Below are 15,984 nucleotides of genomic sequence, written 5' to 3' on the forward strand. Positions count from 1 at the left end.
GAGACAGATGAAGTCTCAGACAAGCTGAGTGGTCACATTTAATACCATTATACCTTCCCTCTCCAAACACTGTGAAAGCTTAGCTGAGGAAGAGTATAGTTTCTATTAAGAAGGTGAGACCAGCATTAGGACTAACAATCCTATGTTATGAAGTGTGATGCTTTTTGAGATCACAGTTCTTTTCTGGGCCTGGTAATTTTATTGCTGACCTGCAGCATTAGCTGCCTCGCCATCTTCTGCCAAGTCTTCTGTTTTAATCAAAGGGTATTCCAGTCCTTCAGGCTCTGTATGGAAGCACATAAGGCAGAGGATAACTCCTCAGTGCTGTGGCTCTGCATGCTTTGAGGAGCTCTGATCCGTGTAGGGGAACCAGCACTGTGGCCCCGGACATCGGGAAGCAGCGTCTGTCTTGCTTCAAGCAGCTATACCCAGGGGGACTCTGTTCCCCTGCCACCAAAAGGCCTCCTCTCTGCTACCTTCCTGCTGCTTTGCCCTTACTGCCTCGCCCTCCTCCCCAGCGTGCTCCCTCAGGAGCCCTGCCACCCTGGGTGCCCGTGGGCACCCTCACGGCCCCTGGCCCCTGACAGCCCCCATCCCTGTCCCCTCACAGCTGTGGTCCCCTCACAGCTGTGGTCCCCTCACGGCCCCTGTCCCCTCGCAGCTGCTACCCTCTCACGGTTCCAGTCCCCTCACGAGCCCGGTCCCGTCACGAGCCCCGGTCCCGTCACGGTCCCTCATGACCACAGTCCCTCACACAACCCCTCGCCCCGCCCCTTATCGGGAGCCCCGCCCCTCAGGCGCTGGGCTCGGCGCCGCGCCTCTCCACGCCGATTCGCTGTCGCTCCTGCCCTAATTAACATTTAACAGGCCGCGCCCGGCTATGCTTGGCCCTGTTTCCCTTCCGTCGGGGCGGGGAGCCGCGGAGCGGGAAGCGCATTGGTCGCGCCGGCCGGCGAGCCGGCTTCCTTTTCATTGGCTGCGCTGGGTTGTCAGTCATGAGGAACACCCCGCCTTCCGGGGTGTCCCTCCCCGGTGTCTCCTTGTTTGCTCCATTCAGTGGCGGGTTCCGAGGCAGACGGAGCTTCAGCGGATGGGAGCTGCCGTTGCACAATAGAAACGGATCCTCAGCCAGCATCACTCAGAGGGCAGCAGCCACAGGAGGAGGTAGATCCCATTCTGATAACAATTTTACAATCGGCGTACGAAAGGTCTCTTGTCTCCTTACAACCCCGTATTTTGGGGGCGTTTTTTCCAGAGCCTCGACCCTTGCAACCTTTCCTCTCTCGAGTGCCTCCCCCCTTTGAAACCTGGCCCCCGGCCCTGTCGCCTGCGTGTTGCCAGGGTGAGGAGAGGCCGCTCGCTTCGTGCCCTGGCCGAGTGTGCCACCGAGCAGCAGCCGGAGGGTGTGCGATGGGCAGGACCGGGGCGGCACCGAGGGCCGGGAGGGCCCGGGCATGCGGCCAGCCCCGTCCTCCTGTGAGGGTACACGAGGCCCGCCCGGGAGCCGGGAATGGGGATGGAGGGAGCTCCGTGTCCCCTGGTGCCGACTGAAGCCTAGTACAACAGCAGCTCACCCCTGTGTGTCGGCAGGCCCCGAGGCTTGGCCTGCTGCGGGGGGTAGCGGAGGCCTGCCTTGGCCTGCTGCCCTCGGCCTGGCCGGCCCTGGCGGCAGGTGGAAAATACTTCAGGTCCTGCCTCAGAGGCAACAGGGCGTGCGCTGCCTAGGCCATGCAGGGTGTGTGTTTACCAGCTGTCAAAATGGGTGACAAGTACGCAGCTGTCACCCGCCGAGAACAAGCCCTATCATTGGTAGCAGCTCCTCTGGTCAAGCCTGGGAGGACGCTGCCCCCAAATTCCCCACATTTAGCTCTTTCTGCAGCTCCTCGGTGTTGGCTGATGGACCCCCATGATGACTTTCAACCTGTGGTGAACTTTGATGGGCCTAAAAGCTAGAGAGTGAAAGCTGGGAAGTTGCAGAGCTGCTGGTGCAGGGTTGGAAGAGGAAACATGGTCAGGCTGCCTGGTATTTTTAGAGCTAGTCTCTCTGGTCATTGGGTTTTGCTTCTTGGCTATTAAAAGAAGTGGTGGTGGCTGTTTGAAATGCCACTGTTGCAGGTTCTATGTGCCCCTTGGACTTGCTGCACCGTAATGTTAAATGGTACCAGATAAGTGCTCGTCTCTGAGCAACTTGGTGTGTTGTATCATGGCATCAATCTCTTGAAGAAACCTGAAAACTTGCAACCTGTTGATAAGGGGCTGATAAAAAAGGACAGTCTTGTAGCCAAGCAAGCTATTGTTTGGTATCTTTGCATTCTTAATTCCAAAGGGAAATCTGTATCTGTGTACATACGTGGGTAACAGGAAGAGGCAGACAGAATATGAAACTCTGCAAGTAATCCATGTGTGTGTGCAGCCACCAGTGCCTGACATGATAAGGTCTGTAGAAATTTAGTCTGGGTGTGTATTTTAAGAGAAAGTGTGTGTTAACAGTCCCAGAACAAAACTTCTGAGAGTCCTGTGTGGTAGCGTTACGAGTCAGCAGCATGAGTGCAGACAAGATTTGAAGCTTTTTCTTCTGCAAACTAAGAGCAAAGCAGTCAAAACGCGTGGTAGTGCGCTGTGCTTGAGTGAGTACTAATTGAACGTTCATCTTTACGACTGGTGGCAGCCCCTTTATTGCAACAGAAGGAGCACTTCACTTTTACTACGGATAGTTTTTCAGATTCTTCTGTAATTTAAGCAGGTGGTTTTCTTTTTTTTTAAAGTCCTAACTGTAGTGCACAGGGGTGTTTATAAGCGGTTTGCAGGCTTATACTTTACCTGATTGGCACTAAATGAGCATGTGGCTTTGTTTCTCAGTGTTTATTGCTGAGCTGTTCTGGGAAGAATTCCCTTTTATAAGTGTGTAGCAGTTATTGAGAACATCCTTGTTTCACTCTCCTATCCAAAAAAAATCCCTATTTGTGAACTGAAGAAAACAGTTCTTGTACAGGAATGTACCAGTTCTGCAGAATAAAGCAACAGTGACTTTCTGTGTATTTCTGCAATCTTTCTAAGGATTCTGCAGGATAAGGCCTTTGTCCCACATACACAGATGCACTTACCTTTACTACTGGTAGCCCTCCCAGTCAGACAAATGGAATAAAATCAAGAATGTGAGTACATCTTCTTGTCAAAGTAGATGCTGCTGCAGTTTCCACAGTACAAGATAATGGACTGACTTCAGAAAAATGTTTAGGCCAGATCATTAATGTATAATAAAATAGCTCTTTGATGTCATGTGATAAGAACTTTTATGAACCAAGACTCCAATATCAAATCATTTAGTCCTACTTTCTAGTTGTGCTGCAAGAAGTTTTATAATATTGTAAGTTAAAGCAATTTAGAGAACACATGCTCTTTTTGCAAAGGTGTTCTGCTATTATTCACTTTTGAATTTGCCTAAGTGTGCTTTATTTGCTGGATGTTTCAAGCCTCGTGTTATTAACTTTCTCCACTGAATTACTGCACATCTAATTTTTCTCCTTGCTGAACCGGTTGCCTCAGAATAAGAGGGAAGAAAAGTAGTTTCAGTATCTTGAAGATCTGCATCCAAAGTGACCAGCTTATCACTGCCAAACATTTTATTAGTAACACCTCCCCATATGTTTGTTCCTTTTAATCTGCAGATCTCAAGATACAGTAGAAATATCCTTTAAAGTGACAGCTCAGGACTTTGCTGGAAGGAACCTGAAATAATATTACCACCATTTTCTGCTAACTCCCTCCAACAGTGTCTGGTCAGCTCAGGGAATCAGAGATGCTAAGTTGCTGTGCAGGACAGCATTGCCCAGCCTCATCAATCTGCTCCTTCCTCCATACATGTACACACTGGGATGCTCCTGTTGTAAAATGCAAGTGCCCCCTTCCCCCTTGATCTGCAAAGCATGCACTGCAGGGTGGCAGGTGCAGGGAAAGCTGCTTTCTCTTGAGTAAAAGTCTCATTGGGAGATGCAGTTATAGTTGGTACTTGCCTAATGTAATAATTTTTGACTGCTTTATCATTATTGAAGTGATGAAGCCAGCTAGTGTGTGCCTGGTTTGTGTCAAGGCTTGTTTCATTTAGGAAAAAAAAAAAGAAAAGATAGTATGGTGGTGTATCCACACCAGCCTGGGGATACTGCAGACTCACTGGATAGATTGCTGTGGCAATGTAAGAGAAAATGTTTGTTGGCCCTAGAGCAGTGGTGCCCAAAATACCAAAACTGATTGAGGCCAGAAAGATTGGAAACTGTGGTGCCTGTATGGTCTTGAATGAATAATTCCAGCTTGTGTTTATCAAGAAAAAGTTTCTATTAATGCACATGTCTTGGTAATTTCTGTACATGAAAGAAAGACCGGAACTGTTCATTTACACAGGATTTCAGGAATACTTGAAATAGATTTCTCTTTAGCCACCTTTCAAAGTGAAGGAAGACTGCAAAGTCATGGAGCGCATGTTGCTGTCCACTGAGAGATACTCCTTGCTAAGGTATAATCAATGAGTCAGGCAGCCTGTGCAGGAATTGAAGCAGACCTTGCTTTAATTGACACTGAGCTTCCTGACTCTGAGCGAGCAACATAATTGTACCTTTTAAAAGTATGAGGAACCTTTCCCTTAAAGGTAGCTTTTGCAGTTTAACAAATCCATAATTGCAGCAGCAAAACATTTGCTCCTAGATAAGGGCACTTGTGCAGTATTGGTAATTAGTTTGACCTGGCCAGATGCCTCCTGATAAGGCACAGCAGAGAGCTGTCATCTGGCATGCCGAATAATTTAATTATCTTAAATTGTGACACAGCATGTATGTGGTAATAAATAAAAAATTACCCATTGTATTGGTTTAAGTCCAGTGGTGCACAACAGTCTTGTTTAGTCCTTACCATTGTCAGGTACTGAAAGAAGAAAAGAAATCCTTGTTCTGGTTATGGAGACACATATTTCGGCAGGAATTTTATTCTTCTTTGAATTCCTCTGTTTTTTTCCTAATTCCTTCTCGTGGGAGACAGAGGGCTGAGGTTGTGCAATGTATTTTTTCATGTCATGGCAACACCCCCCTTTTTACAGCTTCTACCATCAAAATAATATCTCCTTTTTCTTATGGTTAAAGCACCACCATCTCAAGCCTGGCCCCTCTTCTACAAAACCTATCATAAACCATTTAAAAACCTTCCCATGAAGCAGCATGACCCAACCCTTTAGTCTCCTTGAAACCAGGTATCTGTTTGGGGACCCTTCTTCCAAACCTCTCCTTGCACCTTGTTGCCTGCCCGAAATGCTTTGCAGAAGCAGAGCTGGCAAGTACTAGGCACAAGATTTTATATCCCTTCTGTCTTCCCCATGAGACCAGAGGGGAAGTGGTGCTGCCCAGGGCATGTTATTTGTTGTCAGTTGTACCGTGTATTTTTATTGTCTGTTGGCATCTTCTGTCTGAGAAGTTGTTAGCGGGAATCCCAAACTCCTGGTGTGAATTTTATGGCTACCCCAGTGCTGCATCTGGCTCAAGCCCCCCTGTGAGCCTCTGCTTGGGGGTGAGCAGAGTCAGCCTGGGAGCTTCGCTGTAAAAAACATCAAGACACTGGTGGCATGTACGGATGTGGCCTTGATTTTTAATCCTAAGGGTTTCTGGATTGTCCTGTGCATGTATTCTTGAGGAGGATTTTGGACTTCTAAAGTGGAAAGACATGAGCTGATGGGTGGCTTGTTCTTGCCAAGTTGGCAGCCAACAGAGCGGGGAGTAGAAGGTAGATGAGTCATGGAGGGCCATGGCCATGCAGGTAGAGCTCTTGGCACTCTTACAGAGGAGTATGGATGGGGGATAGGCAAGGATGCTTGCTTTGTGTTTTCAGGGTAAGCCACATTAAACTGAGTTTTGGAGGCAGATTCTTGGTAAGACATGTTTAAAAGTTGCCACAAAAGGAGCTAGAGGAGATGTGCAAGAAGGGAGTTGAAACGGAAATAGGAACCAATTGGAAGAGCAGGGAAAGAAGAGCTCAGGACTGAGTTACCAGTCAGGTTTTATGCTGGATATAAATTAACTGGGATTATCTCTCTTGCATATAAACAGAGGGACTGAGTGAAAAATGAAGCCTGATTCTCCCACTTGCTTTATGCATCTGAAGTACCCCCAGCAAGAGAATTGTTTTACGTGCCGGTATGTCACCTCAGAGGAGAGGAGCAGGTCTTCTCTCTCATAGGGAAGAGAATAAAGTAAGATTTTAATCACACCCCTGAAAAGTCTTTTTCTCTCTCTCTCTTGATTAGAGAGTTGATTAGAGAGTTAATTGATCAAGTTAAGAGAAATCTGGGCCACAGTCTTGTTTGGTTCTTAAATGCTTATTAATTGCAACAAAGTAATTTAAACTTAGAGTAGGCTGAGGTGTGCTGTTTGGCCTACTTTTTAATTCCACGTTTAAGGCATTTGCTCATGACCCATTGAAGCCCCCCTAACACCAGACTGATGGGATGTGGGCTGAGGTTTGCTGCGATGCTGTAATCGCAGATTACTTTTAGCCTCATGTGCATAAGGAGATGGACTCACAGTTGTGTAACAATGGCAAATGAACAATCAGAATTTAAAACAGTTAAGACCGAATTTGCCATTCCTAAAGGCTGGTTGTTTTGCAACACAAAATGAATTTTGCTTATCTGATCCTGATTTTCAGCTGCCCCAAGTTCTGGCAGACCAGTGTTGTTTAGTCCACTGCTGGCTGGTTTAGGGAGGAATTATCATGTTAAAAGCAACATTTGTGGTGCTGGCAAGGCTTCCATTCATCCTGTCTCCACACAGTAAATTTATGTTCTTCACCACGAAACAACTAAACACATGGGTTTTGAGTGGATTTTTTTTTTCAGTTGCAAGGCCTGAACAAACAAAGGATGAGAGAAAGCGATCCTGCTGAATAACAGTGCTGCTTTCCTCTATGCTTTATAGTAGGTGAAAGAGAAACTTGGGTATAACTGTTGATGAAAAATATTAAATGTTTGCATGTTCTCTTAATGCTTGGAAAGATTTTGAAGAAAATCCTTAGATTGTAACTTGTAAGATCAGTGTGCCATTTTAAAAGCTGATTATGTGTAAATTTGACTATAAGAAGGTCTTCTAAAGTAGTCAGGCTATATTTAAGATAATGAAGTTTTGTTGTTTAATCTAATTTTGGCTTCCATCTGGAAGAAATTAAAAATCCAAACCATGCATTATTTCATTCCTTAAAAATGGCTCATACCTGCTTTACTGTCCTTGCATGTCTCTTGGATGTGAACCTGCAGCCAGGCCAGGGGATGATGGAGCTCTGGCTGCTGGGGTCCCCCACCCACACCAATTGCAATGGAGAGGGGTTCCCTGCTGTGCTGATCCCGGATCTCTGCCTTTCTCCACTGACTCTATAGGCCTGTTGCTAAAGGGATTTGTTGGTTGGTTTTTTTTTTTCTTCTCCCCGTGTCAGGATTCTGCATGATACTGTATCCAAGCTGCATACATCTGTCCTTTCTGGCCTGCCATCTTAATGTGTCTTCATACAGGCCATGGTCCTCTGTATGGTCTCACTGTCATTGCTGTTGTCTCTCTGTGTTGGTGAAATAATGTTTAGAGATGAGTCCAGTACACATTCCCTGGTGGTACTGCATTTTACAAGCACATGATAAACGATAATTTCTCTTCCAAAGAGCTTGCAGTTAATATTTGAGTAAAATGGATTTAGGAGTTATCACCTGGCAAGATTAAGAACTAAGCTTTGAGTGATACTAACAATTTTTTTATTTGTTAGGGAAACATGTCAGTTATTGAAAAGACTATATTCTCTCTAAAAATAGCCTTTTTTTAGGCTTGGAATTTAAAAAAATCTAAGCATGGAATCCAGAGTTCAGTGAATTTCTGACCATTTTAAGTCTACATTTTGTTCTAATCTAGTTTTTTTTCTTGTCCAGGCCACAAGATTTCATTTTCAGAAAGCTGCTGGAGCAACTCAGCTTAAAATCTTCTTGCTGCACTAGCCCAAGTCATTCTGCCCTGCTTGGTATTTGCACTGGTGCCAGTTGCAGGGTCACCACAGAAGGTTAATATTTGCTAATGGCAGTTCTGCTCTGGGTTTATGGTGCAGCTATAAGGCAACACATAGTGAATGCTGGTTGACTACAGCCTACAGCACAATGCTAGCTCACATCAGTGTCCCTGTATTTTATCTCCACTCGCTCATGCACTCTCGTTGTAAAGCATTCCTTCTTTTTCTTCCAGTTGGCTGCTGCAAGGTGATTCTGAGTTACTATCACAGTGTTAGAGCAAAGAGTTTTATCTAGCATGTGCCTATTTCTTTTACAATAGATGGCCTACAAATATGAACACTGGTTCCATTGCCTCTGTATATGAATGATTTTCTTTTTTTTCTTTCCCAGGTGCAGTATAAAAAAAAATGTTCTCCCAACTAAGAGTAGCTGCCACTCCCTGCGTGATGGTGTGTCGCAGTGCACATACGAAAGAAAAAGGCAAGCCACTGATGTTAAACCCACGAACAAACAAGGTTGGTAGTGTGTGATTGTCAAATATCTTATCTTCATCTGGTAATTGTTCAGTGAGCCTTGTTCCAGGGTTAAACCACCTCCAGGACATGTACTGGGCCACAGCCAAAAAAGGGTACAGAAGATGGAGGAGTCAGTGATCATTTCAAGTTTACTACCTGGACACTTACAGTACAAGGCCTTCCAGTAACAGCTTCTCCTTCTGTCAGCCTGCGCATCCCCTGGTTTGCTGTGGTTTACACAATAAATACCGCTGCTTCCTTGTGCCAGATGAAGTCACTGGTTCTTGCTGATTATTGGCTTAATTATGGGGCTGGTTGAATTGAAGTAAAGCTTTAGCAGATAGTCTTATAGTTTGCAAAAGTTAATTCTGAAATCAGTCTTGCTAGTTATGGAAAGTCTTTGCCTCTTTGTCCTAGTCCTGGCTTCTTCCTGCAAGACAGAATTGAGACCAAGCCATATCAGTAAGAAACATTCCTGTGCAGAGAGTTGGACAGAGGGCATCTAAAAATAAGCCTTGAATGGCACTAGCTGGGAGGTAGAAATGTTATGTTAATTCCATGCATTGGGAGGAACTTCTCCTAAAAAAGTAGCTTCCTCCCACTCCTTCACAAAAATTTTCCCATTTCCACAACCCAATCCCCAATATCTTTTTTTTTTTTTTTTTTTTTTTCCCCAGAGCAGTAGTAGCCTTTAGGAATCTTGAAACAATTAATGTGTAATCTAAAACTAGTAAGAAATGAGATGAGGACTTGTTGGTAGCTGGGCCAAGACATGTAAAGCGGCCAAGAAAGGTGACAAATCCAGCTGCCTCAGACAGGGTATTTCCTGAGCCAATTTAGCAATGGAAGGTGGACTTCCATAGTTTTATCCTGTGTTTTTAATGTTTAGCTTTTCTCCTTTTCCCCATTCTCTTGATTTTATTTTTTTCCCTTCCTATAATGCCTTACATATCCTCTTCGCTGTAAATTTCCTTCCCTTCCTTTTCTGCCCATGGCCCTGACTTCTTCTCTCCCCCTGTATTCTTAGCTCCTTCCCATGTGCCCCATGCGTAGACACAAATAAGCATGTTTTGTGTTAAATTGGCCAGGTGGCAAGCCAGGCACATAACCCTGAGCCTTTCAGCAGAAGGGCTAGGCTGGCTCTTTGTTTTGCACAGCAAAACCTTCTCCCCGTCCCTCTCTCTTTATCAAAATTAGAAGTTGACCAGTGGGCTCAAAATAGCTGGGGAGGATATTAAGCTGGGAACTGCATGCTGCATCTCCTTGTGTTTTGCCTGTAACTATGTGGAGAATTGCTGCAGTGGGTCTTTTGGCAAGCATGACTCCTAAGTGTTGTGAAAAGAAAGGAAGAAAACAACATACAGACCTGCAGCCATGTTTCTTACAGTTTCTTGTGTGGGATAGTGTAGTGTGAGCTGCCTTGATACTGCGTGAATGCAGGTTGCCTATACAGAGAGAGAACTGTTAGAGACTGGCTGACTACAAAAGTAAAATTGAGATTGCTGTGTCAGGGAAGGAGAAAAGAGTAGATTGGTGTGATTTGTCAAGATCAGATTATCTTGAGACTTTTCTGAGCTAGAAACACTTTGACATGCCAGTGGAAATTATTTCAAGCCCTCTAAGATTTACCAAGTGCTGATTATGCAACAGTATTCAGAAACAAAAACAATAGGTCATTTCTTACTGTTTTTCTGGTGGTAATATCTTTCTAATTTTTGTTTTGTTTTAAGCCTGGAATTCTCTGGTGGACTGAGCACAAGGCAGTATTTTTAATGCCTTTTTTTGAGGAAAAGGGAAGAGCAGCGAGCTGCGTATTAATAGTTGATATTTTTTTTAAAACTTCTGAATGTCACCAAGAAAAGATACTTGTGAGAGGAAAAAAACTTCCATGCTTGTTTGGCTCTGCATCAGTCTGTTGTTAAGGGTGACACCTGTTGGAATGGATCTGTAAGCTAGTGAAGTGGTAACTGCTTGATATTGGATGCAGTATCTGTATAGAAATGTATTTTGGAAATTCACCAGAGAAATAAATGATTGACTAAATATGCATAGTACTTTACCTTTTGTGCTTTTCTTGCCCACAGTGCCGCATGCATATATATCTCATATTCATACAGGCATAGATAAAGGGCTTTATCTCTTGCTGGCAGTTTGAGATTGTCATTTTATGACTTGTTTTAGTTGCTTATGTTTATTTTTATAGTCCCTATCAACTCTACAGAACATCTGGTCTCCTTTAATATATGTGGGCCCTAAAATAAGAGCTGCAAGATGGCAGCATCGTTAACAGAAAACCACCCCTTCCCTCTTGTGCAGATTAATCTGCTCTTTGTTCTTTGTCATTGGAGCAGGTTTTTCTTGTACCATTTATTTTTTCCTTTTCTTTCCCATCCTTACCTTTTAAAGGTGCATACTATACCTACACCAACAGGTTTGGGGTTTTATGTTTGAAGGCCAGCTTTCGAACGTTTATTGTTAGAGTGGCTCAGAAAAGGTCATGAAGTATCTCAGTAATGCCCTTGCTGTTGCAGCCAAACAATTGCAGAACCTACCGTAACTGCATTGCTGGTATCTGTGTATATTTCCAGTCTTCCATGATGTTTGATTTCTACTCTCTGACAGGGATTCAAATTACAGTTAATTGGCTTCAGGACCTTTTATTCTGCTGGAGAACCCTGCTGTGCCAAGTCAGCATTTTAAGCTTCTTGGGCACTTAGAACAGTTAGGACAATTTCATTTGTTTAGTACTGACAGTTAAGATGTTATGTATATTGTGGTAGTGCTTTGGATTCTTGCTCAAGGGCCAGGATTTCTTCTTCCAGCACAGAACAGATGATGCATGAGTAGATGATCCCTGACACTGGTGATGTCCATTCTGCCATGTAGAGTGCATCAGTATGTTTATCTTCACTGGAAATACATGACCTGTAACATTTGTATGCTTGCTTTCTGTGTGCTTGCAGCAAATTTGTGACTGAATAATTTGTGATGCTTCCTGTATTTTAGTTGCTGATGTTTCTACCTTGTGGCACTAGTTCTTGTTACAGTCACACACTTAAGGGAGTATTTTGTGCAGTTGATTCCATTAGCCCTTTTTTCTATTACTCTGTTCCTCAATATTGTTTGGTTGTTTCATTCCTTAATATCCTTCTCCTGTACTGACAATGCCTCTCAAATTTTTAGCTTCAGCAAATATCTCCAGGACATTGCATTAAACACACACATATATTTGTATTTATGTATATGCTTGGGCACATGTGCATAGGAATACATGATACATTTTTAATAATAATTCAGTGATGGTGCTGTAAGTGGCAGTTTAATCCCAGACTGATTCCTGAGGAACTGTCCTTGTGTCTCATCTTCCATATGGGTGGTCATCTTCTCAAATGCTGTATTTAGCTAGAGCATTCATCAGTTTCATCTGTGTTCATTCCCAGCTTTTCCAGCCCAATTTATTTCAGCCTTACTCTTGATAATTAGCTTAGTTGAGAAAACTGATTCTCTAAACAAAGGTGTACATGACCTCCCTGACTTTTTGGCAAATATCTGAACAGTGTGTTTCCAATTCAGAATAAAAAACTAACAAAAAAACCACCCCAAAGGTACAGCTAGTTGGACAAAATAAATGGGATGGGACAAGAGAATGTGAAGAAGGGTTGTATGAACTTGGAAGATTTAAAAGCAGATGTTCATTTCCCCTTCCATAGCCCTTTGTCACCATGCTGATTTTTGACACATTTGATTTATTTTAATACTTTTTAAACTGTGTCAGTTGGGTTGAGCAGCCAGGGTGTACAATATGCAATGCCTGTCTGCCTTCCTGAGGAAACCAGGATAAAAGAGGATGTGGAGATGTATTGCAAATGGTAATTGTCATGTCACTAGGAAATGCAGTGCCTGAAATACTACTACCAGCAGTTTCTAATCAGTTGCAAAGAAAGATTTTAGAAGGCAGAAAACTGATAGAAACCACTAGTTTCCTTGGGTGTACACACAGCCCCAGGCCAGAAGGCCCACCACAAGTTTGTGTCCTGCCCAGCTGGTTTGGAGATGGAGAGATTGTGGAGTGGAGGTGGCTTGGTCATGCATCTGCCGCTTCTGCAGCTTTTCTCAGCTTCCTTGAGATCTGCATGCTTTTAAAGGGAATTAAATGTGGAAAGATGGAACTGTTTAATCTCTAACAAGCTTTTATCCGGTCTGTCTGAAAAGGTGCCAAAGGTAGAAGGTAGTATTGCACCTCATTTAACTTAGATCAGCTATTCTGCTTAGGACTTGTGAGCTGCTGGGATGGTGGGTAGAAGAAGGAAGGAAGCTCTCTTGGTTTTGTTTTGGTTTTTCTGGTTGTCTTTTTTTTTTAATTCTAAGTTGAATACTGAAGAGGGTTCTTCTGTGGAGAGTCGGCCAAGTCACAACAATCACACCAATATGGCTACATGCCGTGCTCACTTTATTAAACAAACAGGTCATATTTATAACTTAAACCGACCGCTCACCCGACTTTACACACAGGTGATTGGATAAAAGTCTCTGGCCACGCGGGCGTCCGTGTGGCTGATCGGTGAGCATGCTGCAGGCGCCTGATGAGAGTGTGTGGATTTTGCAGTTCCCAGGACTTGCTCTGCACCTGGCTTCTTGTTTGTGCACAGCTTGTTTTCTTTCTCCCACTGCTTGTTCCCAGGACAATTTAAAGTTGCTCTGCAGCTTCAACTAACAGGCCTGGGTTGTCCAACATGGACAATGGTAACACATGTCCTTGGTCCTTTAAAAATCCCTCTACATATCCCCCTTTTTGGACAATCCATGTCTGTTTCACAATAGATGTTAAACCTTTCTTCAAACAAGAAAATGAACAGCTAAAAACATGAAAACAATGATTATAACAAAGCGTATTCCTTCCATCAACAACGTCTTTAACCAACCTGTTATCCCCAATCCTCTCAACCATTCATCGAAGGGATCATCATCAGCAAGAATATGCTTCATGTTTCCCTGCAGTTGTGACAACTTCTTGTGCATTGATATGGAATGATCAGAAAGGTTCATACAACACATCCCTTCAAAATCCTCACAACCGTGTCCATGTGCTAATAACAAAAAATCTATTGTAGCCCTATTTTGTAACGTAGCATGCCTAACGCTATCTACATCAAGCAGTAACGAACTTAAAATCTGCGATGTAAGATTAAATTGTTTCTCTCCCCAGCACGCTAACCTTCGTATATTCTTAGCATTTAATGCTGCCATTGCCCCCGGCATAAATATGGAGGCTAGGACATTTGCTGTTACGGAATGTAGATCGACTCTGTCGTTACATGTTTCATCAAAGGTGCACAGTGTCCTCTGTGATCAATGGGATTGTTGAGCCATTTTCAATAAGTCTTTCACATGTGGAGCAAACAAAGTCAAATGCCCTAAATAACATGGTCCACCGACAGGATACAAAGGAATCCCTGGCCATGCTCTGTCCCCACATATCAGAAAGACTCCTGGTGGCAGCTGATAACCCCCTGATACATCTCCATGGAAACCCCTGGTGAACCGGTTAGATTTTGAAACCCTGTATAAAACCCCTGTTCACCTTGACGCGTCAGCCATAACTGCCACAGGTCACCACACCAAATTACTCCAGTGCCATTCACGGGTAGAAGTGGTGATGACATGTGGGTACAGTCTGCCATACCAGTTGCAGTTACATTAACATATTCAACAGATACAACGCTACCCAATAGGTCTAACTCCTGCAAAGGTAAATGATGTGGCTGATTTAAATTCTCAATAACCGTTTTCTGCCACGCTGCATTACACATAGAAGGCCAAACATATTGCCCATTTGGACTCATACATGTACCATTCTGATTGGAAGTCAGATCCACTGTTTTAACATTCCAAAACCCATGAAAATTTGTTTCATTCTCTTGCAGGGGAATACCAATTAAACAAGTTCTAAAGGGGTTGTCTGCCTATTGCAGACTTAAACAAAAGTCTGTTACTCCCGTGATATTTGCCCATGTCACCCATATGTTTGTCCTAGGCAAGATGTCAAAAATATTTTGGCCAATGGGTAAAAAATTCATCAAGACCATAAACCAAGTCCACCAGTCAAACATGTTTACTCCTGCAATTTCCACTTTTTTTGTTTGTTTTTTTGTTGTTTTTTTTTACAGCCAAATAGTTTTGAACAATTTTTTTTAGTCTCTCCCCAATCTTGCCCTAAAACAGACCAAATCTCAGATACAAAAATGGGTTTACTACATTCCACACTGCAAATCTGGGTCTTCACAGATTCTGATGATGTATGCTGTCTCCAATCAGCATGGTATTACACTAGTCATATGATTTCTCTTGCTTCATGCCCAGTTACTAATCAAACACATACACTCTTCACACCATTTACATTTAAGCTTTGGCTTACAGAACCGTTTTACCCCACATAGCATACATTGGCACAATATCCGCGGGTTACATCCCTTACAACATAGACAGTTCATTCCGTCTGCTCGCTCCGAGTCTTCTCTTCCGTCTTCTGATCTTGACATACAGGTCGCACAAACTTGCTAGGGACCCATATAGGTCCTTTATCTGTGGAAATACAAAAATAGCCTCTACCAATAAATAACACCGGATTAGGTCCTTCCCATATGCCTGAAGCCATATTTTTATACAGAACATTCAAACCAGGAACTGTAGTTGTTTGGTTCCCTCACGCTGTTTGGTGATGTATAACAACAGGTGGTCCCTCTCTACCCTCCCTAAGGGAGAGATAGTTTAAGGTAAACAACACCTTAGTCAACCGTTTAGTTACGTCTATGTCCTGCGATACTTTCTGTCTCTGAAGATAATCCTTCAGGGTACGGTTTGCCCTTTCAACAACTGCTTGCCCCGTTGGGGATTGAGGAATCCCTTTAACGTGTTTAATTCCCCAAGTTGTCATAAACCTAGCGACTCGTTGACTACTATACGCTGGTCTGTCTTTATTTCTACAGGTACTCCCATGACAGCAAAACAAGACATTAAGTGTCTCTCCACATGTAATGCCTTTTCACCGGTTTGTGCAGCGGCCCATATAAAGTGAGAATAGGTGTCAATTGTGACATGCACATACTTAAGCTTCCCAAAGTCAGGTACATGTGTTACATCCATTTGCCAAACCTGAAGTGCCTTCAGACCTTTTGGGTTAGTGCCCACCCCTAAACCAGGTCTATGATGACTACATTGAGGACAGGAGTGAACAATGCCCTTTGCATCTGCTATGGGTATTTGATACTGTCGATGTAAAGACTTTGCATTTTGATGAAACATCTCGTGGCTGTTACGAGCTTCTTCAAACTTATTTGTTGGAGGAGTTATTGCCAGACAGCTGACTGCTTCATCAGCTCTAGCATTACCTTCGCCCAACCCAATGGTCCACTTGTGCATAGCTTGTTTTCTTTCTCACCCTGCTTGTTC

The 15,984-nt window shown here is 43.6% G+C and overlaps 1 protein-coding gene across 9 annotated transcripts in view; it reads left to right on the plus strand.

Annotated features, from left to right (window-relative positions):
* The first annotated feature begins 1,036 nt into the window (after positions 1 to 1,036).
* LOC121080569 (NAD-dependent malic enzyme, mitochondrial) overlaps positions 1,037 to 15,984 on the plus strand; it is a 39,655-nt gene continuing 24,707 nt past the window's right edge. For all 9 annotated transcript variants that reach the window (XR_005825417.1, XR_005825418.1, XR_005825416.1 and 6 more), the window contains exons 1-2: positions 1,037 to 1,164; positions 8,411 to 8,535. Coding sequence is in view for 4 of the 9 variants with exons in the window: in XM_040578665.1 (XP_040434599.1) it covers positions 8,428 to 8,535 (108 nt within the window). In the remaining 5 variants the exon portion in view is untranslated. The remainder of the gene's footprint in view (positions 1,165 to 8,410; positions 8,536 to 15,984) is intronic.

The sequence above is a fragment of the Falco naumanni genome, chromosome W (assembly GCF_017639655.2).
Source record: "Falco naumanni isolate bFalNau1 chromosome W, bFalNau1.pat, whole genome shotgun sequence".
Lineage (NCBI taxonomy): Eukaryota > Metazoa > Chordata > Aves > Falconiformes > Falconidae > Falco > Falco naumanni.